General features: G+C 49.0%; 1 protein-coding gene across 2 annotated transcripts in view; it reads left to right on the forward strand.

Moving 5' to 3' along the window:
* NPC1 (NPC intracellular cholesterol transporter 1) overlaps window positions 1-26,053 on the forward strand; it is a 50,286-nt gene that overhangs the window by 10,395 nt on the left and 13,838 nt on the right. For both annotated transcript variants that reach the window (XM_070049761.2, NM_001082071.1), the window contains 10 exon segments: window positions 4,349-4,471; window positions 5,369-5,475; window positions 7,721-7,896; window positions 13,785-13,952; window positions 14,499-14,748; window positions 16,333-16,406; window positions 16,843-17,213; window positions 18,610-18,836; window positions 22,508-22,608; window positions 24,826-24,928. In XM_070049761.2, the coding sequence (XP_069905862.2) occupies window positions 4,349-4,471; window positions 5,369-5,475; window positions 7,721-7,896; window positions 13,785-13,952; window positions 14,499-14,748; window positions 16,333-16,406; window positions 16,843-17,213; window positions 18,610-18,836; window positions 22,508-22,608; window positions 24,826-24,928 (1,700 nt within the window).

Consider the following 26,053-nt stretch of genomic DNA (forward strand, 5'->3'; position numbering starts at 1 on the left):
CTGGTCCACTAAGAGTTAACTGTCAGCACAGAGGACGAGGAAGAGCTCTGACTTCCCAGCCAGGCCAGCTGTGGGTAGCATCCGGCTCTACCCTGCATTAGTGTGACCCCAGGAACATCACTTTTCACCTGCCTAGCCCTGCTTCCTCATCTCTACCTTCAGTACCAGCCTCACAGATCTGTTCTAAGGACTACATGGGATCCTAGGGGATGCCAAGGAGGGTAAGGGAAGTGATAGTTGGACCCTTACGGGGAACAAAGTGTATGGTGGGAACTTGGGGAGAGAGGCAGCACTTGTGTGTGTCAGCAAGGCACTGCAGGAGAGGTGGCAGCTGGAGGGTGGCCTGAGCAGGCAGTGAGGGGTAAGGCATGTAGGGGGAGGGAGGCTGGACCTGCATGACCAGTGCAGAAACAGGCAGGTCCTGCAGAGCAGGGGAGGAAGTTAGAGTGTTTGCTTTGCAACATTTTGGAATGCCTGGAGCCTGTCACCGAGGCAGGGGGAGGTATGGGTTGTAGGCTTCTGGGCACCAGGAAATTCTGGAGCCAACATCAGAAAGAACCAAGTGGCAGCTGTGCATAGGAGCTTTGCATGTCTCACTCTGGATGAGAGGGGAGGAGGCTGCAGAGGGGCCTCCCCAGGCATGGGCCGTGGATTAGTTGTGGGAGGTGGGCCTGAAAGTGCCTGCAGTTTGTTTTTTTTTTTTTTTTTTTTAAGATTTTATTTGTTTATTTGAGAGGTAGAGTTACAGAGAGAGGGAGAGACAGAGAGAAAGGTCTTCCATCTACCTGTTCACTCCCCAAAGGGCCGCAACAGCCGGAGCTGGGCCAATCCAAAGCTGGGAGCCAAGAGCTTCTTCCAGATCTCCCGTGCAGTGCAGGGGCCCAAGTACTTAGGCCATTTTCTACTGCTTTCCCAGGCCATAGCAGAGAGCTGGGTTGCATGTGGAGTAGTTGGGACTCAACCCGGAGCCCATTTGGGATGCCAGTGCCCAGGCGTTGGCAATGGAGGAGGTGGCGGGGCGGGGGGGGGGGGGGGTTGTTAGCCCCCTGCTGAGCACCTGAGGCTGCCGGGCAGCAGGTTGGAAGTGCAGCTTTAGAAAGGGCCCCACAAGTGACATTGGAGCAGCGTTTGTGGTCAGGTGCAGGAACCAAGAAAGAGATGAGGTTGAAAATGTAGACTAGAAAGATCGGACGGTGGAGGCCCCTGAGGAAGCTCACATGAGGAAGATGAGCTCTGCCTTTTCAACTGCAGGTGAAAGCGGGGAGGTGAAGGTCGAGATTTGAGGGGGACAGAGGCCTCCGGTCAGCGCAGCTGTGAGTGAGTGCTTGGTCTTGTACAAGGCGAAGGCCGAGGAGAGTGCAATGCTGGAGGGATAACCCCAGTTATGGAGCTAGATTTTTGCAGAGTCTGTTTCTGGAGCCAGGATGCCCTGGTTTGAGTCCTGGCTTTGCTGTTACTTGTGTGCCCTTAAATAAGTTTTTTAGCCTTTTCAGTGCGTCTATTTCCACATCTTTAAAATGGGTATAATAGTAGCACCTCCCTTAAACTGTTGTTGGGATTATTATTATTATTATTATTTTTGACAGGTAGAGTGGACAGTGAGAGAGAGAGACAGGGAGAAAGGTCTTCCTTTTGCCGTTGGTTCACCCTCCAGTGGCCGCTGCGGCCGGTGCGCTGCGGCCGGCGCACGGCACTGATCCGATGGCAGGAGCCAGGTACTTATCCTGGTCTCCCGTGGGGTGCAGGGCCATCCTCCACTGCATTCCCTGGCCACAGCAGAGAGCTGGCCTGGAAGAGGGGCAACCTGGACAGAATCCACACCTAGTGAGCCGCGGCGCTGGCCTGTTGGGGTTATTTGAATTGGTGTCTGAAGAGCATTTAAAAGGGCACCTGGCACACGGTGAGTGACTTCTAAGTTCTTTTGGACCCCCTCCCCACCAGCCCTCCTAGCTCCGGTTGCTGCTGCTTTAGGCAGGACGACTTTTGGGGAAGCAAACCCCAGAGCTATGGTTCAAGCCCGTCTCCTGGACCCAAGGGGGTCTCAGTTTGGTTTTTTATTTCTTCCAGTCTCTGGAACCTCTTTGTTGAGGTGCCACAGTTGGAAGGCATTGGCAATAATCACTTAAATTTGACTGTATTGTGCCTTACACTCACTCTATGTACTTCTCTATTCCCTGGCTTGATCTTCACACCAAACCTGTGAGGTGAGCAGAGGACGCCTGCTCAGCCTGGGCCAGTAACCAGCTGCAAGTGCGATTCCAGGTGTGGTCCCAGGTGCACCAGGGCTCAACAAGCACATTACCGGGAGCCTGGTGAACCCTTAGGGCCAGAACCCGGGACACCTGGCCACCCTCCGTGCATTCCCCTCCCCCACCAGATGGGTGGGAACAGCATTTTGCTTAGGAATAAATTTTGGCATAAATTAGAAAAGATGATCTTTGTGAAAAGGAACCTAACTAGCTCGGGTCATCTCTTTTTGCCTCCATTACACCAAGTGCTGAGCCAGGGGGTGTAGGCTACAGACACCCATCCTGTGTGTCATGCCAGGGCTGTGGTTTGCTCACTGGGTTTCTGTGGTTTAGTGACATCTGAGGAAGGCCACGGGCTTGCACTGGGCCCGCGCAGCGTGGATTTGGATCACAGTAACCGAGCTTCTGTTGGTTGCAGGACGCCCTCCAGCCAGCTGACTGACTAGCCTGTAACCTGTGGCTGCTGCTGGTCTCAGCTGTAGCAATTCTCTTGTTTATGCTTCGCTTCTGTTCTTCTAGAAATGCTGTGTGATATCTACATAGAGTTCCAGGAACTTGTTCTGGTTTTGGGAGGTGCCTGTTTCATGAACCATTTTTGTTTTGCTCAAGTGAGCTTCACTCAGTTTAATTGGTCTAAAGCATTTTCCTTCCAACGCTGGTGCTCCTGCTCCTGTGACCGGCCAGAGTGCCTGGGAGTGAGACCTCTTGGCCTTGCCCTTCAGTCAAGAGTTCTTGTATTACACATAAACACTAGCAGTTTCTCCCATCTCTGTACCCAGCTTTTTCCTTTCTGAAATTGAGTTAGAGGATTCCAGAACTGGAATACTTTCCTTAGAATAGCTGGGTTTATGGGAATAATATTTAGGATTCTCTATACATAAAAACAATGGTGGAATTTTATAACTTCTTGCCCAAGGAATGGTATGAGTCTTTGTTGAAGGCTGCCACTTCTTCGTTTGTAGAATTTTGCTCCCTTGTGGCTTAAAGATAGGATTTTTATTGAGTAAAGAGGTTGGGCAGCCTTATTGTTAGTTTAGTCTCTCTGAAGAATGGATCTGGAACCAAGTTACACTGGCTGTTTGGATTCCTCCCTGCCTGCCCCTGCCCAAACACACCCCAGCCCCTTGCCTGCTTTCTCCCTCATGTGTTGGGGCTTCCCCAACTGTTATGGAGTGTGAATCTTGATGCTGGGCACCAACACAGCCTGACTTGGCTCATGCATATGCATGGGTCATGTGTCATTGGAACTGGAGAGAATTCAGGCTGTTGCTCTGTTCAGATTTTTGTTTTCTTTTAATGGCTTTTCCTCCAGGTACCCTGGGAGTCATGGTTGTGTCTTGATCCCTTCTGTGTCCTGGGGGACAGACAGCACAAGCCTGTGGCCCTGGCTAACTCAGGCCTGCCTGGCTGGCTGAGTTGGCTGTGGCACAGAGGATCGGGTTGCCCCAGGCTGTACCCGTTGGAGGATGCTGGCTTGATGATTCACGTGGAACCCTCCCTCTTCTGAGCTTTCTGAGAGCCGCATGACTCTCACATGGGCAGTGTGAGTGGCTCTTGAGCAATCTGCACATATTCCCTCAAGATGGCTTAGGTGAATTCCCTAAAGTTAGCCCTTTGCTTGTTTGCTCCTTAGATCCTGGGGACAAGGTGTGTTTATTCTTCCTTCTCCTATGTGGGGTTACTGATGTTGTGTGGTTTTGTTCTTCCCATTACAGTGTACCAATATGAATTAACCTATATATGGAAATAGTCTTTCATTGTTTAGAGCTTATGGAGTTCCTCATGCAGATGTGCAAAATCTCATGCATTATCTTTCTTTCCTCGATATTGGTTCTTAGTGATTCTTACACAGAACCAAAGCTGCCTCTTAGCGACAAATAAACAGGTAGAAAGTAGAAAACATGTAAACTAAGTACCTTCCATCACCTGCTTCACTGACTTGACAGATCCACTTAGGCATTGGTGTATCTTTGCGCACCCCTAGCTGTTAGTTCATTTCGCTGATAATGTCGGAAGAGTTTTGCAGTGTTGCTTTGTGGTTGACATTTGCTTTACCCTCGACCCCTGGTGACGCCGGGTCCCATGTTGACTTTCTGTAGGTGCTTCCCCAGTCCTGTGTTTGGTATGGAGAGTGTGGCATTGCCTCCGGAGATAAGAGATACAACTGCCAATATTCTGGCCCGCCAAAACCATTGCCCAAGGATGGCTACGACTTAATACAGGTAAGGTCATTATCGTGGGTGCTGGGAACACAAGTTGCTCTTTTTCAGATCCTCAGTAAATATGCCACTGTGCAGGGGAGCCGGATGGGCTGCAGTCTTATCCCGGATTCCCACCTGGAGCACCGGATGGCAGAGAAGGGGAGTCCAGAGGCTTCTTCTTCAGGGGCAGACTTCCATGCCTCACACAGTTTCCCCTTGGCGGGTTACTATTTAGAGACTGAGGCTGCGAGCGCCAACGTTGCTCTTCGCAGCTTCTGCAAAATCTGTTAGAAGCTTGCTTTTTTTGGTTCCTAGGTTTCAGCCATTGGACGGAGTCCGCTGCTAGGTGGCTGAGATCTTCCTCTTCCCCTGTTCCTTTTAGTGCATGCTGTGTGTGCCCCGAAAGTCTGTGGCTTTGGGCTGCCGGCAGCATTGTGCCAGCATTGTGCCATTCTCATGTAGCAGACACACAGGAACCCAGAGAAAGGACTAGAAAAACAAGAGGAGAAAGACTGATTGTAGAGGCCTCAGTAATCTAAAATCGAGGTCACATGACAACAGAAGCTCTGCCACTCACCCTCCGCCTCCATCAGAATTATTGGATGCTTTGGCTTCCCCCGGAGTGACTCATGGAAATGGGAAATAGTGAGAGTTGAACTTAAACCTGAGAAGACGTGAAACGTTTCTCAGGGGGATTCAGTAAGCTTCCAAATAAGAAGATTAGAAAGGGTTCTACTTATAAAACTCTGTGCATAGTAAATGACAGCCTTTTAAAAGAATTCTGCAAGAACTTCCCATACCTACCTTGCCCCGGCGTCCTTAGAAGAACCCCGTGAATGAGGTTGTCTTTGTTGCTTGAGAAACATCGCCGTATTCTCAGCTGTGCCACACTGACATCCCTGCTCTCTCTCCCCGAAGGAACTCTGTCCAGGATTTTTCTTTGACAATGTCAGCCTCTGTTGTGATGTGCAGCAGCTTCAAACACTGAAAGACAACCTGCAGCTGCCGCTACAGTTTCTGTCCAGGTAGGGTGACTACCAGGCAAACAGAACCCGTGGGTTTCAGGTACTTGTTAACCAGTAGTGTTCTCATCGCCTTTCAAAAGTCAGTTAGTTTTAAGAAAGCATTCTATGTCTTGTCAGAAATAAAGAGGAAGTAATGATGATCAGACGTGCTTCTCTTCCTAGTTGCATTCAGAGTTGGCACTTGGCTTCCTCTGCACCCCACAGGGCGCCCTGTGGGCCACCTCCTTTCAGACAGAGCTCCTGTGTGCTGTGGAAGGAGAGGATCCTGGTGGGTCCTACTCAGGTGCCCGGCCCGAGACCCTCAACTCTGCAGTCCTCTGTGTCGTCCCCTCCCTTCCTCTTCCTTGCGTATCATTCCTGTCCCTTCCTGCAGTGAAACCACGTGCTAGGGTCGTGTCCCCAGTAGAGCAGGCATTGGCTGGCTCAGCTTGTTCCGGTGTAGTTGGCTGGTTTTGTCAAAGGTTGTCCCCTGTCCAGTCTGTTACCTGTGACCCAGGCCCGTGAAAAGAAGGTGGGTTAACAGCCATCCCTCTCAAGGCCTACTCGGCTGCTCTCAGTGGCGTTCCTTAGAGCAGCAGACTGTAGTACCTCCCTAAACTTTCAGACTTCAGCACACATGGGGAGCAAATAGAGAAGGGAAATTGCAGTTCTACAGATACTGCAGGTGACAGGGCACAGACCGGCTTCCGGGGAGGCAGGCCTGCTGCTTACCCAGAGTTGACAATACAGGGTGCAGGCCAGCACTAAGTTCAGAGTGACGTGGAATAACATAATAGATACAGTGTTGAGACCCTGACAAGGGCACTGCATCCTGTGGACGGCTGGAGGATTTTGCCAGAACCAGACTGGAGCCTTCATCACTCCGTCAAAAGGCACTTACTTAGCATCCGTTCTGGGTGGGCCGTCACAGACAGAGGAACCAAAGGTTTATTTGTGATAGCAGAAAAAGAACCCGATAGGGAATATTATACAGGTAACCAAGTGGATGGTTATGGAGACTAAAGGTAGCAACCTGGAAGGAGGCTTGTGACTCACAGAGGACGGGAGGAAGCTGCCCACAAGAGTGGCCTTGACCCGGTGTTGTCATTGCCATTCTCTGGTTTGTCTCAGGGAAGCGCAGGTGTCTTGAAAGACAGGCTGTGCGGCTCTTGCCTTCACTAGAGCAGAGGCTCTCGACGCCGGGCACGCCCTCCTCATCCTGTGCCTGGTCACCGGGACTGGATCAGAGTGGAAAGTAATCTCGGTTGTGTCGCAAGGATGTAAGTCCAGTGAAGCGACGGCAGCAGTGGACCAAAGGCAGGGGAGGACTCTTACCGTACACAAGTCAACATTAGGAGCTTAAACTTTGAACCCGAGGGACAGCAGATAGCTTGTTCTCATGAAAACCCTGGTGCTTCTGGAACATCTATTGCCAGAGATTAGCTTTCCAAGTCCCTAGCTGGGGGCAGGTGGTTCGCCTGGTGGTTGGGACACCCAATTCCCTTTTCACAGCACCTGGATTTGAGTCCAGCTTCCATTTCCTGACTCCAAATTCCTGCCAGTGCAGACCCTGGGAAGCAGCACTGATGGCTTAAATTATTGGGTTCCTGCCACCCACTGCTGGGAGACCTGGACTGAGTTCCCAGGTCCTGGCTCTGGCCCACAGCCAGCCCTGGTTATTGCGGGTGTTTGCTGAGTAAACCAACAGATGGGAGCTTTCTTAGTCTGTGTCTCTCTACCTCTCAAAGAAAGCAAAAATAGAAAGAGGGAAAAAAAGCCAGAGAAACCTTATGTTTTAGGAGGGCCTGGACATTATCCGGGGCTTGGAAGAAAGCCCTTCGATATGAGGTTTTAAAATAAAAAGTCTAGTGTGGTGCTTCTTGTTCGTTCGTTCGTTCGTTCGTTCTTTCTTTCTTTCTTTCTTTCTTTCTTTTTTTTTTTTTTTTTTTCTTTCTTAGAGTTGTCACTGTGGTGCTCCTAAAGAGACTTTAGCCCTAGGGCAAAGGAAGTGTCTAAATTAGAAAGTGCAGAATTCAGAAAAGCATCTTTCTTTTTTTTGAAATCACATCTGGACAGAATAAAGGTAGTAATTCAAGAAGTGTTTTAAGCTGTGTATTTGAGTATGAGGTTTTAAGTTTAGAATTCCTGGGTTTGATATGTACTCATGGTAATTCATTTCTCATTTCAATGAATTTTAAATATTCTTTGTTCTAAGTTGTTTTTTCACTGGCCCCATTATACAGAATATAATTTACCTTTTCTTTAGATGTCCGTCCTGTTTCTATAACCTAATGAACCTGTTTTGTGAGCTGACATGCAGCCCTCGCCAGAGTCAGTTTCTGAATGTTACAGCCACTGAAGCGTATGTAGATCCTGCCACGAACCAGACAAAAACAAACGTAAAGGAATTACAGTACTACATTGGACAGAGGTTCGCCGATGGTAAGCAAGCTGGCACCAGGCTAGTGGATCAAGTTTGTTTAAATCACAATACTCAGTTCCCTTGCCAGTGAAATGAGAGTTGTTGCTTGGCTAGTATTCTGGGTCTAGAGTTACAAACAATGTAGCAGTTTCTAAAGTGTTTGCTTTAATCCCTCCCTGACTTTAAGTTTTTGCATAGAGAAGTTTACTTCTGTACATTTTAACAACCTTTGGGACTTCAGTTCTAGTGAATGTCAGTGGTATGCCCTTACGAATCTCTGTAAGATTGAGGAGACAGGAGGCAAGATAGAACTAGCTGACGCTGGAGAGGGAGAGAGGCTTGGAAACATCACCTCTCCCTAAGGGAAAGGAAGCACCACAGAGGGCACATAACTGCCCCCCCCCCACAACAGCTAGAAAACACAGGACAGTGTAAAAGAGACCCTCTGTGACAGGCAAGAGAAAAGATTCCTGAAAGAATAGAATGCTCCACAGAAAGAATGAAACAGAACCAACTGGAACTGTGACTGAGAAATAGCCGTGGGTAGACAGCAGATTAGACACAGCCAGACAAAACAAAGTGTCCAAGAACAATCTACAAAATAACAAAATTAAGAATTCAGCAAAGTTATTGACTGTTAGAGCAACAATGGCTAATTGCAATGACCAATTAAAAATACAACAGAAAAATCCAATAGGAAAAAGATCTCATTGACAAAAGCATCAAAAAGAAAGGTACCTCGGAATCAGTCTTGCAAAAGGTGTGACGTAAAAGCCACCCTGCATGGTTGGAAACGAGATCTGTCCAAAAACAGAACCGTGCACCTGTGGAAAGTTGATAGATGAGAGGTGTGTGGTTACAAACGGAGGGAAAGTTGGGGCTGGCTGATAAATAGGGTGAGAAAATGGGTTACATTCATCTAATTTTTATTTTTACATATTCTAAAAAATGATAGTTTAAAAAACCTTAAGCTTGGAAATGTTACAAACGATACAAAATGTCTTAATGTGACATTAAGGTAAGGAAGGATTTCGTAACAAGAGAAGAAAAGCAGAGATCGGAAATGAAAAGATTCACAAATGTAGACAGTATCTGGAGCATTCAACTAAACACAGCTATTGACAGAGTGATGCACCATTCCTCACATTATTACCGTGGCACAAATTAAGAAGCTGGTCAATTCCAGTCATTAGTGAGAATGCAGAACAGTAGGAATGCTAATAGATTGTACCCCTGGCAACCATAACTGGGCGCAAGTGTTTGAAAACCAACTTTGCATACCTCATAAAGTTGAAGGTAAATACACTTTCACCTCAGCAATTCCTCTTTGGAAGCACTCTGCCTGGGAGAGGCTCTTGATGCATTTATAAAGGGAGAGCCACATGGGAATATCCACTGCAGCACTGGTGTCATTGAGAAAACTCGGAGACATCCCCAAAATGAGAAGACAAGTCACAGACTGGGAGAAAACATTTGGGAAAAACAGTTGATTGCAGAGTGTGACCTAAAATACACAACAGACTCTGAAACCTCAGCAATAAGAAAGCGAACAACTTGGTTGAAAAATGGGTCAAAAACCTGAATGGAAATGACATACAGATGGTAAATAAGTATATGACAAGATGCTCAGGCCAGCGTTTTTTGTGTGTGTGTTTTTTTTTTTTTTTTTTTTTTTTTTTTTTTTTTTTTTTGTGGTGGTGGTTGCTGTTTTTTAAAAAGATTTATTTTATTTATCTGAAAGAGTACAGAGAGAAGTCTTCCACCCGCTGGTTCATTCCCTAGATGGCCACAACAGCCGGAGTTAAGCGAAACCAAAGCCAGGAACCAGGAGCTTCTTCCGGGTCTCCCACGTGGGTGCAGGGGCCCAAGCACTTGGGCCATCTTCTACAGCTTTCCTAGGCCATAGCAGAGAATGGATCGGAAGAAGAGCAGCTGGGACTTGAACTGGCGCCCATATGGGATACCCAGCGCTTCAGGCCAGGGCTTTAACCCACTGCGGCACAGCGCCGGCCCCAAGGCCAGTGTTTTGACGTAGCAGGGGAGCCACTGCCTGTGACACCCACATCCCATGTGGGAGCCGGTTCATTTCCTGCCTCCTCCACTTCTGATTCAGCTCCCTGATGATGGCCTGGGAAGGGCTGCAGAAGATGGCCTAGATATTTGGGCCTCAGCCACCCATGTTGGAGACCCAGATGGGGCTTCTGGCTCCTGGCTCCTGGCTCCTGGCTTTGGCCAAGCCTGGCCCAGCCCAGGCCTCTGTGGCCATCTGAGGAGTGAACCAGGGGTTAGAGGTTACCCCCATCCTTTCCTTTTCCCTTTCCCTCTCCCTTTCTCTCTGTAACTCTGACTTTCAGGAAAAATAGATGGCCCTTTAAAAAAAAGAAAAAGAAAGAAAAAGAAAGCAAGCTCAACATATGTCACTAGGCAATTGAAAGTTTGGAAGTGAAAATAATGTGATGTACTGTGCACCTCTTAGAATGACCAAAACCCAAAATGCTGGCAGGGATGCAGAGCAAGAGGAACTTTATTCGTTGCTGGTGGGAATGCAAAATGCTGCAGCCACTTTGGAAGTCATTTTGACAGTTTCTTATAAAACTGGACATACTTTTTTTTTTTTTTTTTTTGACAGGCAGAGTGGACAGTGAGAGAGAGAGACAGAGAAAGGTCTTTTTTCCGTTGGTTCACCCTCCAATGGCCACTGTGGCCAGCGCACTGTGCTGATCCAAAGCCAGGAGCCAGGTGCTTCTCCTGGTCTCCCATGCAGGTGCAGGGCCCAAGCACTTGGGCCATCCTCCACTGCACTCCTGGGCCACAGCAGAGAGCTGGCCTGGAAGAGGGGCAACCAGGACAGAATCTGGCACCCAAACCGGGACTAGAACCTGGGGTGCCGGCACCGCAGGTGGAGGATTAGCCTAGTGAGCCGCAGCGCCGGCCACAACTGGACATACTTTTAAATGATCCAGGGATCCGCTTCTTGGTATTTACCCAAATGAGTTGAAAACATGTCCACATGAAAACCTGAAATACTTCACACCATATACAAAAGTCAATTCAAAGTGGATCAAAGGGCATAGCATTTAGCACAGCAGTTAAGACACCACTTGTCATGCCCACATCCCATATCAAAGTGCCTTGGTTTAAGTCCTGCCACTGCTTCCATTCCATCTCCCTGCTACTGGGCACCCTATGGGACACTAGATAATGGCTCAAGTATTTGGGTTCCCTCTGCCACCCACATGAGAGATCTAAATTAAGTTCTGGGCTCCTGGCTTCAGCCTGGCCCAGTCGTGGCTGTTGAGGAGTGAACCAGCAGGTAGAAAATCTCTCTCTGCTTGTTTCTGTCTCTCTCTGCCTTTCAAATAATATTCAAATAATTCAAATAACATTCAAATAATATGAAAATATTTTTAAAATAGATCAAGGATCTAAATATAAGGGTAAAAACTAGAGGGCAGTATTGCAGTATTACAAGTAAAGCTGCCACCTGTGATGTTGGCATCCCATATAGGTACTGGTTCGAGCCGCAGCTGCTCCACTTCCAATCCAGCTCCCTGCTAATGGCTTGGGAAAGCAATGGAAGATGGCCCAAGTGCTTGGGCCACTGCACCCACATGGGAGACCCGGAAGAAGCTCCTTGCTCCTGGCTTTGGGCTGGACCAGCCTTGGCCATTGTGGCTATTTGGGGAGTGAACCAATGGATGGATGGAAATTCCCTCTCTATCTGTAACTCTGACTTTCAAAATAAATAAATCTTTAAAAAATAAAAGAAAGACCTAAAACTATAAAAGACTTAGAAGAAACTACAGGGGAAAGTTTATGAACTCTAATTTGGCAGTGGATATTTAGATATGAAAACAAAAGCATGAGCAGCAAAAGGTAAACCGAACATCATTAAAATAATAATTTAAAAAAAGGCTTGGGACAGGCTTTGTGGTGCAGCAGGTTAAGCTGCTTCTTGGGATGCCCGTATAAAGAAAAGCCATAAAAGAGTAGAAGTGCCAGTGTCATGGCACAGCAGGTTAAGCCACTGTTGTCAAAGCCTGCATACTGTACTGAAGCACAGGTTCAAGTCCCGGCTGCTCTGCTTCCAATCCAGCTTCCTGCTAATGCACATGAACGGCAGCAAATGATGACCATGTACCTGGGCTCCTGCCACCAAGGTGGGAGATTTGGGTGGAGTTCCTGTCTCCTCCCTTCAGCCTAGCCCTGGCCTGGCTACTGGGGCCGTTTGAGGAGTAAATCAGCAGATAGAAGATCTCTCTGGGTCTCTGCCTCTCTCTGTTGCTCTATCTTTCACATAAATAGATAGGTAAGTATCTTACGGGGAAAAAATGGGGGCACACGGATACATGCCACAGCAGGGATGAATCTTGAAGTCATGGTATTGAGTGAAAGAAGCCAGCCACAGAGGCCGTATGTTGTGAATCCATTTAGATGAAATGTTCCAAATGGAGAAGTTGTGAAGTCAGAGAGATGAGTGGTGGCTAGGGCTTGGGGAGACGGGACAGTAGGGGTGATGGCTAAGGAGTACAGGGTTTTCATTGAGGTGCTGCAGATGTCCTAAAGTAGCATATTCACATATTGTGCACTCACAGACACATGGTGATGGTCATGTTTATTTACGAATATTTTAAAGTTCACTAAACTGTATACTTTAAGTGGGTGAGCTGTGTGTAAATTATAGCTCAGAAGTATTTTATTAAAAAAATCTATACTCAGGTATAGCTTGGAAAAAATACGATGAGGGGCTGGCGCCGTGACTCACTTGGTTAATCCTCTGCCTGTGGTGCCGGCATCCCATATAGGCACCGGGTTCTAGTCCCAGTTGCTCCTCTTCCAGTCCAGCTCTCTGGACCTCCTTCACGGGAAGGCAGTGGAGGATGGCCCAAGTGCTTGGGCTCCTGCACCTGCATGGGAGACCAGGAGGAAGCACCTGGCTCCTGGCTTCAGATCGGCACAGCGCCAGCCATAGCGGCCATTTGGGGGTGAACCAACGGAAGGAAGACCTTTCTGTCTGTCTCTCTCTTTCACTGTCTATGACTCTACCTGTCAAATAAAAAAATTTAAAAAAGAAAAAATACGATGAAACGTCAAAGATAAATATTATGGAAGATAGAAAACACATGAATCACGTGACAAGAATGACAGTTGGAGATTTTCTGACCAGCCGTGACCCAGGGCAGAAGACAGTAGAATAATACAGAATTCTGCAGTAGCAACCATCTCTCCAGCCAAGCTGCCTTCCAGGAGGGCAGGCAAAATACAGATAATGTGGGAGTGTCCTCTTGAAGTTTAGGGAAGAAGGTCCTGGGCAGTTGTTTGCAAGCAGAGCTGAATGCATGAAGACTGACGGGACAAAGACCGACTCCCGCTGCTCCCTCACGTGTCTTTGTCACTGCCGTTATCCCGACGTGGTTCGTCATCTCTGTGTTACTGCAGTACACCACAAAGAGAACACTGTTGGCTTCACTCGCACGTGACCTCTGCCCTACAGCCAGTTTCCCTGTAAGCCCCATGCTTCCCCAGCTATGTAGTCACGCTGCCCAGAGTGGCCCTCGGTTCTGACGGCTGCTTCCTGAGTCTCTGTGCACTGGGCGCAGACATCCGGAGCTGCTGTGCCAGCCGTGTGGGGTGATGAAAGCCTTCCCCCACGCCTGTCTGGTTTTTACGTCTAAGTTGTGGATTTGAGACCTGGCCTGGCCCGTGGTTTGCAGGGTGACAAGCCAGCCCAGAGGGAAGCCCCCGCTCCTCCCCTAGAGCTCACTGCCCTCTGCATGGTGGCTGTGCCTGTGGAGTTCCCCGTGCTGGTCCAGGGGCATTTTGAAAGGGCTTGCCCAGTAAGTTAAAGCAGGCATCTGAACCTAGACAGGCGTTGTCTCCATCTCATGCCCTGGGCCTCCTCTCGTAGCCATGTACAACGCCTGCCGGGACGTAGAGGCCCCCTCCAGTAATGACAAGGCCCTGGGCCTGCTGTGTGGGAAGGACGCCAACGCCTGCAATGCTACCAACTGGATCGAGTACATGTTCGACAAGAACAACGGACAGGCACCCTTTACCATCACCCCCATCTTCTCAGGTAGGCGTGACCACTGCCCGGTTGGCCGAGTCTGTGTTTTAAAGCCAAGGCATCGTAATCTGCAGTGGGAGGGTGAATCCAGATAACTGGGTCCTTGGGTTTCTCTCTCTTGAGAGAGGTAACTAAGCAGGGCTGAGAGCGGGAGAGAGGAAGAATTGTCTTTCGGGATTGCTATGTAATTGAAAGAATAAGATGGGGGGGGTGTATTTTATTTTACTGATTTATGTTTAAGACAAACATGTTAGAGGTCTTTTTCAGATCTCTGTGATAGTACCAGCCTCGCTCCTTAGAGTGGAGGTGAGACAAGACGGATGGTTTACTTTGGCATGTAGTATATTTGGGGTCTACTTTGGCATGTAGTATACTTGGGTATCAGTGACAAACAGGATGAGCTGTACAACACAACTTGATGACACAGAAGCCTCCAGTCCTCTCTCTCCTACTTCTGCCCTGTGTTTCAGAGTGCTTATTGTTGGGCTTCAGTGTAATTTAACACAAAGGTTGTAATGTGTTCTATTGAGCTCTCCTCTCAATTCCTCCATGTAGATCTCCCAGTCCGTGGGATGGAGCCCATGAATAATGCCACCAAAGGCTGCAACGAGGCTGTAGATGAGGTCACGGGGCCCTGCAGCTGCCAGGACTGCTCCGTCGTTTGTGGTCCTAAGCCCCAGCCCCCGCCACCTCCCATACCCTGGAGAATCTTTGGCTTGGACGCCATGTATGTCATCATGTGGATCACCTACATGGCATTTCTGTTTATGTTTTTTGGAACGTTTTTTGCAGTGTGGTGCTACAGGTAAGCAGTCCTGTTTGTCCAGGGCGAAAGAGCAAAATTACCTAAATGGCACTTTGAGATTTCCCTTGCAGACTGTTGGTTAGTTAGAACAAGAAATGAATACCTTGATGAATACCATTCGGTGCATCACGTGTGCCCTGCAGCTAGTAGACAATGGAGCCTTGTGCAGACTTAAACACTTGAAATTAGTGTGACTTTAAGAACTGCGCATTAACTACCCGTTCTTTGGAAAGCCATGCTTCATCGGCAGCATCTGACTCAAATCTCAGTGAATGTAGTACTCTGGTCCTTTTAGGTACTTGCATTTGCTTTAAGACAGTAGATTTTTGTTTGTTTGCTTGCTTTTAACTTTTGAAATCTTAGATTTACCAAAAAGTTGCAAATGATGATTTATGTGTCTATTCTTAGCTAACCTCCTCTAAGGTAACATTTTACAGCACTCGTAGTATAATTGTGAAAACCATGAAGATAACATTGGTGAGATGCTACTTGTCAAAGTACAAGCTTCATTCACGTGGCACCGGTTTTCCCTCGGATGCCCTTTTTCTGTGTCGGGGTCCCATGTATACTCACTTCGGGGTTCATTGGCCTCCCCCGGCCTGTGACAGTCCCTCCGTGCCTTCCTTCTGTGGCCGTGCCACTCCCGATTGTGTAGCGTGTCCTTCAGCTTGGCTTCCTCTGATGTTTTGGCAAGAGCATCTCAGATGTGCTGCTGTGTCTTTCTCGGTGCATCACTCCACGGGTGCTTGGTGGCAGGATGTGTCCTCCCTGGTAGTGGTTCCCTCGGTCACGTGGTTAGGGGAGCATCTGCCGTGGTGTTGCTGGTTTTCCCTTGGTAATTGAAGTCTTTCCAGGGGAGGTGCTCTGAGACTGTGCTTGTCCTTCGTTGCTCTTCACCTCGTCACCCACTGATTCCAGCGTCATCGGCAGCCCCCGTCTGCGACAGTCACCGCTGTGGCATCGGCCGCGTGGTGACATTGGGTTTTCCCCATTCGCTGTGTATTTAGTAACCGTACTGAGGGCTCCCCCTTCTCCCTCACTCTGGTATTTGCTCTGTTATTTATATCAGGGGCTTGTTCTTTATTCGGTGGGGTCCTGTCTGATACTGGCATTTGTTTTGTTGCTCAAGCGTTTCCAGTTTGGGCCACTCGGAGTCCTTCCGGTTGGCTCCTGTGTCTTCTCCATGCTTAGCCCAGGCTCACCCTGGGATCAGGCTTGTGGGTGAGCAACCTCACTTCCTTCCGTTGGAGTGTGCTGTTAGAATGCAAGAGGTCGGCACGTCGGGGGCCTGTTGCTGCTGGCGAGGACAGTGTGTTTTAAAGGACCTAAAAGTTTCAAATGTCTATGGGGGCCACAAAGGGAAATCATCTCTTACGAATTTTTAAAAATACTTTCTTAAATTTCCTCCTGAGACTGGTGATCAGAGAGATGCAGAGCAAGGAGGCTTAGGGGGCACGAAGGCTACAGGTGGAGAGGAGAAAGACTTGCCGAGAGCAGGCTGTTGATGGAACCGTGGGACCGTCCGCGTGACAGCCTCACTGTGCAGGAGCCCGCTAATAGTCTGCGTTTGCTTTTATTTTTCAGAAAGCGGTACTTTGTTTCTGAGTACACTCCCATTGATAGCAACATAGCTTTCTCTGTTAACACCAGCGACAAAGGTGGGTGCTCGTGCGTACGCTAAGGTGGTGTTGGCCTGCGAGCCTTCATTTTCTCAGCCAGTTCTGGGGGAGGCGGGGCTGAGGGCAGCCCTGATCGAGGCACAGGTGGCTCTTTGCCTTTGCAGCACAGATCAGAACCAAGTACTTAACAGTAGCCGGGAGGTAACTACGGATGAGGACAGGAGCCACGATGGCGCTAGTGTAGCAGGAGCAGTAGGCAGGGGAGGGACAGGTGGCAGACAGCTTGGCCTCTCCGAGGCTCCCATGTGGCTTCCGTGAGCAGATCCCTAGCCGAGGGCGGGGAGGGGGACCTGTGCATAGCCACAGACGGGCTTGGTTCCTGGCACGTGCCTCTAGCTAATGCTTTCCCTGTTCCAACTTCCAGGAATGGCTTGGCTCTTAACCTCCACCCTCCCTTCCTCTCCCGCCCTTCCAGGGGAGGCGTCCTGCTGCGACCTGCTAGGGGCAGCATTTGAGGGCTGTCTGAGGAGACTCTTCACTCGCTGGGGATCCTTCTGTGTCCGAAACCCCGGCTGCGTCATCTTCTTCTCACTCGGCTTCATCGCCGCGTGTTCTTCAGGCCTGGTGTATGTCCGGGTCACCACCAACCCCATTGACCTGTGGTCAGCGCCCAGCAGCCAGGCCCGCCAGGACAAAGAGTTCTTTGACGCGCACTTTGGGCCTTTCTTCCGGACCGAGCAGCTCATCATCCGAGCCCCCCACACCAACAAGCACACCTACCAGCCGTACCCCTCGGGCGCCGACGTGCCCTTTGGACCACCGCTCGACAAACAGATTTTGCACCAGGTAACCTGCTGTGTACAACAATAAGTCAGCCTGGGGGACCTGGGGTTTGTTGACCAGTTCTACTTAATGTGGATTTGGGACTGAATGTTGAAGTATAAAATGTAACATTAAAGGGGTGCTTTGACCTTGCTTTTCAAGAAAGTGAGTGATAGGTGTTGACCTTGAAAAATGTACTGTGGCCCACCTCGTGTTGGCTCCAGGCAGCAGGTCTTGCCTTGTCCTTGAAAGTGCGCTGGGTATAAGAGGAGTCACGTGTCGGTACTCTGTTGGAGCAGAGTTTAGTAACGAGAAATTCACGTTAGGAATTTGTGGATTGTTTTCCCAGATAGCTGAAAGTAATGTGTGAGGACTTGAAGGGAGGACACCTTTCACACTATCCTGGGGGCTGGGAAAGGAGCCAGGGGATCGCTCCGATCCACCTCGCAGGTGACCTGAGCCCAGGCTCCCAGCCTGCATTTCTGACGAGATCCAAGTGTGTCTTTTACAAAGGCGTTTGAACCCTCTATTCCTATCCCCTGTCACACTGGCCCTGGAGAGCGGGGCCTGTGCGGAAGCTAGATGCTTCTTTTTTAATGGACTACTGCACATTCATGTGGTTTTTCCTGTAAGTGTTACTCTTGGGTACAGAAAGTCTGAAACCTTGAAAAACATCCAAATGATCCTACGCTTGAGTCGCATCTTCACCCAGCAACTGGCTCACTGCAGCAGGTGCACGGCACAGCCCTTGGCTCCCGGGAGCATGTTCTCAATCTGGGAGGATGGGGGTACCCATCAGCAGTGGCCGGGCACAGCTGGGGGGCTGGGAGGCTTGCTGTCGGCCCAGGAGTGCCGGGAAGCCCAGCATCTTGCTCCGGTCTCCCCTCGGGGGCCTTGCTGCTGGAGAAGAGGAGCAGGGAGACGGTCTTGTGTCCTGACCTCTGTCTGGTCAGGGTGCCCCCTCCTCATCTTTAGATGCCTCTAGCCGGGATCTTCATCCCGGTTTCCTATCAGAGTGGGCCTTGGGCTTTACCAGTGTTTTACCGTAACGTGCTTTTATCCTCTCCCTCATCTCAGGAATGGTTTTCCCCAGATACAGCCAGCCCTGCATACCCACAGGCACCGCATCCACAGAGAGAAAATACTAGGAGAAAAAGTGGTGCCTGTACTGAACACTTCAGACTTTTTTCCTTGTCATTCCCTAAACAATGCAGCTTTAAAGCACGCAAGAGTGTGTGTGCAGTCACGTGCCAGTGCTACAGCATCGAACCAAAGGAACTCGAGCATCCTCGGAGCTCAGTATCTGGAGCCGATCCTGGAACTCCTTGTCTCTGACCCCTCAGGGCGCTGCTGCTCAGGCAGCACCTGAGAGAAGTCTGGCTCATTACTGGGTCTACTGATTTTTACAATCGTCTTTCAGGTTCTTGACTTGCAGACAGCCATTGAAGACATTACTGCATCCTACAACAACGAGACTGTGACACTTCAGGACATCTGCTTGGCCCCTCTCTCACCATATAACAAGAACTGCACCATCCTGAGCGTGTTAAACTACTTCCAGAACAGCCATTCCATGCTGGACCACGAGCAAGGGGACGACTTCTTTGTGTACGCCGATTACCACACGCACTTTCTCTACTGTGTCCGGTGAGTGCACAACAGTTGCCAATGCCCCTCCCTGCCCATACTTGAGCACTACGTGATCCAAGGAGTTAGAGACCCAGCAGTGAACAGTCCAAGACCTGCCCTGCCAGGCTTGCATCTTTTATTTTTTTTTTAAGATTTTTATTTTATTTATTTGTTTGAGAGATAAAGTTACAGACTAGAGAGGGAGAGACAGAGAGAAAGTTCTTCTATCCTCTGGTTCACCCCCCAAATGACCACAGCAGCTGCAGTTGGGCCAATCCAAAGCCAGGAGCCAGGAGCTTCTTCCAGGTCTCCTACGCAGATGCAGAGGCCCAAGCACTGGGCCATCTTCTACTGCTTTCCCAGGCCATAGCAGAGAGCTGGATCGGAAGTGGAGCAGCCAGGACTAGAACCAGTGCCCCTACAGGATGCCAGTGCTGCAGGCAGAGGCTTAGCCTATTAAGCCACAGTGCCGGCCCCAAGCTTGCATCCGATTAAGGGAGACAGGCAATCAACAAATAAATATACACACTTATGTTGGCAGAGATGAGTACCCTAAGGAGAAAAGTAAGATGGGGGTGTACTGCTTTAGAGTGGAAAAGGGGAAAGAAAAGAGGCAGCACGTGGATATCCCGGGTAACGTGTTCCAAGCAGAACAAGCAGCAAGCGCCGAAGCCCTGGGGTGAGAGTTTCTGTGGTGGGGGATCCAGGAACAGCGTGATACCGTTCATCCTTTGATCACGGCTGAAGCGGAGCACTCCGTTTCATAACCACATCCACCCCTAGGAGCTGACGCTGGAAGTCCATCATGAGAGTTCTTGCCTTTCGGATATAGTCACGTATCACGATAGCAAATCATGTTCCAAACATACAGCCTGCGCCCCTGAAGCCGTGGGAGTGTGTGAGCGTGCAGCTTTACCTGCAGGGCCCTGTAGCCGCCTCCCTAAGGAGGAATGTCCAGCTGGGCAGGGCACACTTCCAGTGGGGATTAGTCACCAAGGGAAGTGTGTCTGGGTCACCGACGAGGGGATCTTGAGGCGTTTAGAGATCTCGAGGCGTGTCCCCAAGAGCAGCATAACACAGACAGGCCTGCTCTCCCCGAATGCCTTGGATCTGGCCCGGGGACAGTTGTTTGCTCAGTCGCACAGCCACAGTGGCTGTTTGTTCTTTGTGCCGAGAAGCAGTTCCTTGTCGTCGCCGAGCGCATTGCTGCACTGAGCACGTCTCAAGAGCTGAGCTCTCTGGCTTCTGGTTCTCGGGTCTCCCGTGACCTGGAGTGCTGTGTGCTTCTGGACTGTGTCTTCAGGCAGCTGGGCCATGTGTACTCTGTTGCAAGGGTGTCGCCTCCAAAACCATGAGTTACACTCATAATTGTTTCTAATTCATTTCATTTGAAAGGCAGAGAAAGAGATCTGCTATCTATTGATTGACTCCTCAAATGCCCAGAACCTCCGGGGCTGGGTTAGGCCAAAGCCAGGTGTCAGGAAGTCAATACAGCTCTTCCACATGGACTTAAGTACTTGAACCATTACCTACTGCCTCCCAGGGTACATGTTAGCAGGAAGCTGGAATCAGGTTGCAAACCCAGGCACTCAGTATAGGATGTGGGTGTCCCAACCACTAGCCCACATGCCTGCCCCATAAACCAGCCTTCTGGAGAGGGTAAACAGTACAGGGGAGCCACAGGAAATCTGAAACGAAATACGGAATACATGCGTGGTGTGTAGTCACGCTGACGTGGGTCCTGTGTGAGCCTGGGCCCATCCCTAGCTCTCACCTTTTTCCTCGCCTTCCCACTTTTCCTGGGCTTTTCCACCTGCAGGTCCTGCGGGAATGGCAGTCTCTGTCCACCCAGAACTGAGCACAGACTTGCCGCTTTCCCACCGTGTCATTTACTCTCATTGACATCCACCAGTTCCTCAAACGCGCAGCTTCCTCCCTGAGTCTCTCCTCCTCCTGCTGGCCTCGTGCCATCCTCGTGGTTTTAACCTCTGGATGATCTCTCCAAGCTGTCACATGGAGGCAGAGGGGGGCTGTGGGTTCAGTGCTCGGCCTCTTACTGCAAATGACTGACCTCCAGAACGTAAACCACTCCCCAGCAGCCCCGATGGGTGGGTTATATGCAAGAACCTCCCCAAGCACCCAGTGGAGTTCTGCCGAGGATCTGCCGTCAGGTGCCACTGCCCTGGGCAGGGCTCATCTGCTGCCGGGCGCCTCCAGCTGGGCCACTGCACAGACCTTCTGGTTGCACTCCTTGCTTTCTGTTTTTCTCTTTTTTTTCTTTTTCTTTTTCCTTCTTTGTTTCATTTGAAAGGGAGACAGATGAGCTGACCATCCGGGTCTCCCACATGGGTGGCAGGAGTCCAAGTACTGGAGTCATCTGCTGCTGCCTTCCCAGGTGCATTAGCTGAATCAGAAGCAGAACAGCCAAGAATCGAGCCAACAGTCTGATATAGGATGCCCATGTTGCAGGCAGCAGCTCAGCCCACTGTGCCACAGAGCTGGCTCCTACCGAGCAGCGTCTTCACCTCTGCCCCGCGTGCCTGCCCCTTGTTTCCTGCTTCTTTCCCACTTCCATACCGCCTTCCCCTTTTTCACCCGAGTTATATTTTTTTTGTTTTTGTTTTTAATCTGTTTACTATTTTTTTAATTTTTTTTTATTTAATGAACATAAATTTCCAAAGTATAGCTTATGGATTACATTAGCCCCCCCCCATAACTTCCCTCCCACCCACAACGCTCCCCTCTCCCTCCCACTCCCTCTCCCCTTCCCTTCTCATAAATAAGAGTGCCAATTGTTAAATCAACAACGGGAGTCACTGGATACATGCTCTCCACGTAGGATCTCTGCCCTTAATGTGTTTAACTATGAAACTTAAAAACAACACTACTAGTCGAACAATACCCTATACCTTGTGCGGTTGTGTGAGTGCAACCTGTTGAAATCCTTGCTTAGTATATACTAAGTTGATCTTCAGTATATGAAGGTAATTGAAAATGAAACGTGGTGAAGGGCGGGATGGGAGAGGGAGTGGGAGAGGGGAGGGCCGAGTTATATTTGTAAAATAGCCCGTCCCCTCCCTTTCCCGAAAATCTCTGTTTGCTCCCCAGTGCCTCTGGCATCAAAATTCTAACGACTTCACTGAGTCCTTGGTTCTGCATCATCTGTCCTTTACCCTCTCCGGGCCTGTTCCCTCCTTCAGTAGCCCCTTCCTGGGTGCCCGAAGCTCCAGGACAGGACTGCTCGCCATTCCCCTAATTGCCATCCTCTTGCTCTCATCCCGTCTCACGTGCCTGTTTTCTGACTGTCCCACTCCTCTCTCCTCCACCACTGTCATTCATGGGACGGAAGACCCGCTTTTCCTCCCTCCCTGGTGAAGTGCCCTTGTGTGTAGATCTGATCAGGGCTCTGCTTTTGGAGTTGGTTTGCCCTCATGTCATTTGCTGCCTCATCTGCCCACACAGCGTCGTGCACCACCTGCTATTGATGGCCCAGGCCTGTATCTGCCTTCCCCTTGCCCAGTGTTTCTGAGCCCCCAAAGGCAGGTGTTGAGTTCCTAGGCAAAAGAACCTTGGGGACCATATTGGGCTCAGAATACCGTCTGCCTCATTAAGTGTTTATTGTGTAAATGGTTAGGCCTGTGGTGTCTCGAGGATTGTTCTAACTGGAGGTTTTCTAAACTTTCTGGCAGGGTTCCTGCCTCTCTGAATGATACAAGTTTGCTCCATGATCCTTGTCTGGGCACATTTGGTGGCCCAGTGTTCCCGTGGCTTGTGTTAGGAGGCTATGATGGTAAGTAAGAGATGCGTTTACTTGTCCTGTTCCATTGTGTAGTCTTGGTTCTGTGATTCATACTCAGTGGTAATTAGGAAGATTGTTAATTCCCTATGTCGTGAATGCCAAATGTAGTACCTCACCTAGCTGTGGGTTTTATTCTGCATTTAAAAGCAGTGGGCTATGTTCACCTTTCTGAGGTCACACTTGCCTCAGAGAAGCTAAGAATGTCTCCCTGGAATAATGCAGTTGCACACAGCCACACACGTCCAGTGTCAAAGAGGTCCCCGGCCTGGGAAGCTCACCTGCAGAACTCCAGGTGGTCAGTCCCTGGACCGCAGGTTAAGAACCAGCCCCTCCCATGGGGGAGAGGAAGAGCGAGTGGAGTGCCGGGGAAGCAAAGTAGATGGATTGATTTTTCTTTTGAATTAGTCAGTTAAGAGTGTGGGTACTTGGATATTGGGAAGGGCAGTTAGTTTGCCCTTTGCTGGTTCCTGTGACACACCTTGGGACAGACTGTGCTAGATAAGAGGGCGTGGTGATTCATCAGACACCTGTGGCATCTGAAGCCCAATCAGAGGCTCAGCTGGTTTTTCTTTAGCCAGTGAAGAAGCCAGAAGAGTTTTCTCCTCACTCAGTAGCAGGGGAAAAGTTGGGATTTGTATTTAAAATGTGTTCTGTCATAATAATGTAACATAGCATAGCATAGCATAACATTACAAACATAACATAACATAACACAACATAGCATAACATAACAAACATAACATAACATTACATAACGTAACTTTACATTACATTACATAACACCATTTCCCATCGATGGGAGAGCAGTGGAGTCAACAGCTGGCCACAGGGAGAAAATTCTATTTGATCTCTGCCTTACTGCTTCTGCCAAAATAAACATCACATGGATCAAATATCGAGATACAAGAAGCAACCCTGTTAAAGAACTGGAAGAAAATACGGAGGAAAATGTTTTAAGTAATCTTAAAATGGCAGGGGCATTTCTAAGCCATGAAACCCAGGAGCCATCAGAGTTCCAGCAGAGGAACTTGGCTACATAAAAATTTGAAGTTCATATGTGAAGAATAGACATGCAGTTAAAAAGAAACAAGAAACTAGACAAAACAGATTAATATACTTGCCAGATAACGTTTCCTTACTGTATAAAGAGTAAACAACCTGTGAGAACAGTGGTCGAGGCCGTGTGAAAGCTAAGAGACTCCCATGGCACTTGGTGTCCAGGAGGAAACATCCACCTCTGTTGGTGAAAGTATCCTCTCACCAGTGTTTCTACCTAGTGGGTCGGCGAGAGCCTAAGAGGTGGATGGACCACTGTGCCCGTGAAAATGTGGGACACTCTCCACTGCAGTGGAAATATCAGCTGGTTACTAGAATGTAGAAAGACAGGATTCTTCTCTCTTGTTCACTAGAACATCCATTGTCCCTAAAATACAGCCTGGCTCAAAGTAGATCTACATAAATATCTTACTGAACAAAGGAATGAAAAATAGTATACTCTCTTTGGAGGGCAATTTGAGAGAATTTATCAAAATAAAAACGCATGTTTTTTATTTAGTGATTGTAAGAATTGATTATAAATGTATATTTTACACATCAGAGATATTTGTAGATTATTCTTTGTAATAGCAAAAGAAGTTGCACAAACCTCCAGCTGTTGGGGATTGGTTACTTTACACCAGAAAATACTCTCAGCAGAAAAAAGAGAAGGAAGCTGGGGAGTGCTCAGATGGCGCAGTGTGCAAGACACAGAGTCTGTGGATGCCGCACGCGGCGCCTTCTGTTCCCGTGTGTGTAGGAAGGGAAGAGGAGGAATCCTGTTTGCTGTGTGTGCATGGGATATCTCTCGAGAGATTCGCAGACGGCCGCAGTGTTAGGAGGGGACTCACGGTGGGGATAGGGATTGGACAAAGAAAGAATGCCTTCCCCTTCCCACTGAAGAGTTTTCTGCTCTGTTTGAAATTTCCACCACGAGCATACTGTGTAGTTAAAAAGAAGTTGACTCTTCCTGAGTGGCAAGTGTGCACACCTCAGGTAGACACGTACAGAACATTTTGGCCCGCTGCTGCTTTGTTCCGAGAGCAGAGCTGCCGTGTGTAGCTCCAGGAGAGATCAGAGGCAGCTCAGTTGTGTTCTGATTTTTCTCCTTGAATTTTTCTGACCTTCTGCACCCTCGTAATCTGCTTTTTGATGTCATATTTTCCTTTCTAGATCAAAACTACAACAATGCCACCGCCCTCGTGATTACCTTCCCTGTCAGTAATTACTATAATGATACAGAGAAGCTCCAGAGGGCCAAGGCCTGGGAAAAAGAGTGAGTCACTGGCAGAACTACGTAGGCTGTCCTCGCTGTGTGTATGGGGGGGAGGGGGGGGGGCGGGGGTGGATGTCTACAAGCACTGGAAGATCACTCCACACTGACCAAGTTAGGGTGGTTGCTTCCACTTGACACTAGTGATGCTAAAAAGAAATCTACAAATTCATCTATAAACATGTGATTTAAACAGGTACTCCTGACGAAGAATGCAAAAGTATTTATGCACAATATGTATTTTTTTCTAACAGCCAGAGCATGCTGATTGTTCAAAAAAAAGATTTATTTATTTATTTGAAAGAGAGAGATCTTCCATCTGCTGATTCACTCCCCAAATGGCCGCAGAGGCCAGAGCAGGAACGGTACAAAGCCAGGGGCCAGGAGCCCTGTGGCTGCAGGGGCCCAAGCACTTGGGCCATCTTTTGCTGCTTCCACAGGGGCATGAGTAGGGGTATGGATTGGAAGAGGAGCAGCCATGACCCTAACCAGTGCCCCTATGCAATGCTGGCATCTGAGGCAACAGCTTTACCCCCTGTGCCACAGCACCAGCCCCTGAATGTCCCATTTATCTTGTGTCTGTCCTTGTGCTGATATTACACAATGTCTTGATTACTGCTGTTTTTTAGGAAGTTTTTTTTTTTTTTTAAGATTTTATTTATTTATTTCAGAGGCAGAATTATAGACCTAAACAGAGATAAAGGTCTTCCATCCTCTGGTACACTCCCCAAGTGGCCGCAACAGCCAGAGCTGAGCCGATCCAAAGCCAGGAGCCAGGAGCTTCTTCCAGGTCTTCCACTTGGGTGCAGGGGCCCAGGTGCTTGAACCATTTTCCACTGCTTTCCCTGGCCACAGCAGAGAGTTGGATCAGAAGAGGAGTAGCTGGGACACCAACTGGCGCCCAGATGGGATGGTGGCACTACAGGCGGAGGCTTAGCCTACTATGCCACAGTGCCAGCCCCCTTTTAGAAAGTTTTGAAATTGAGAAGTGTTCTTGTTCTTGAAAAAGGGATTTTTTTTTTTACTTATTTACTTTTTAAAGATTTATTTATTGATTTCAAAGGCAGAACTACAGAGAGAGAGGAGAGATAGCCTCCATCTGCCGCTTCACTCTCCACATGGCTATAA

Source organism: Oryctolagus cuniculus, chromosome 10 (genome assembly GCF_051225735.1).
Source record: "Oryctolagus cuniculus isolate XC-2025 breed Fujian yellow rabbit chromosome 10, ASM5122573v1, whole genome shotgun sequence".
Taxonomy (NCBI): Eukaryota; Metazoa; Chordata; class Mammalia; order Lagomorpha; family Leporidae; genus Oryctolagus; species Oryctolagus cuniculus.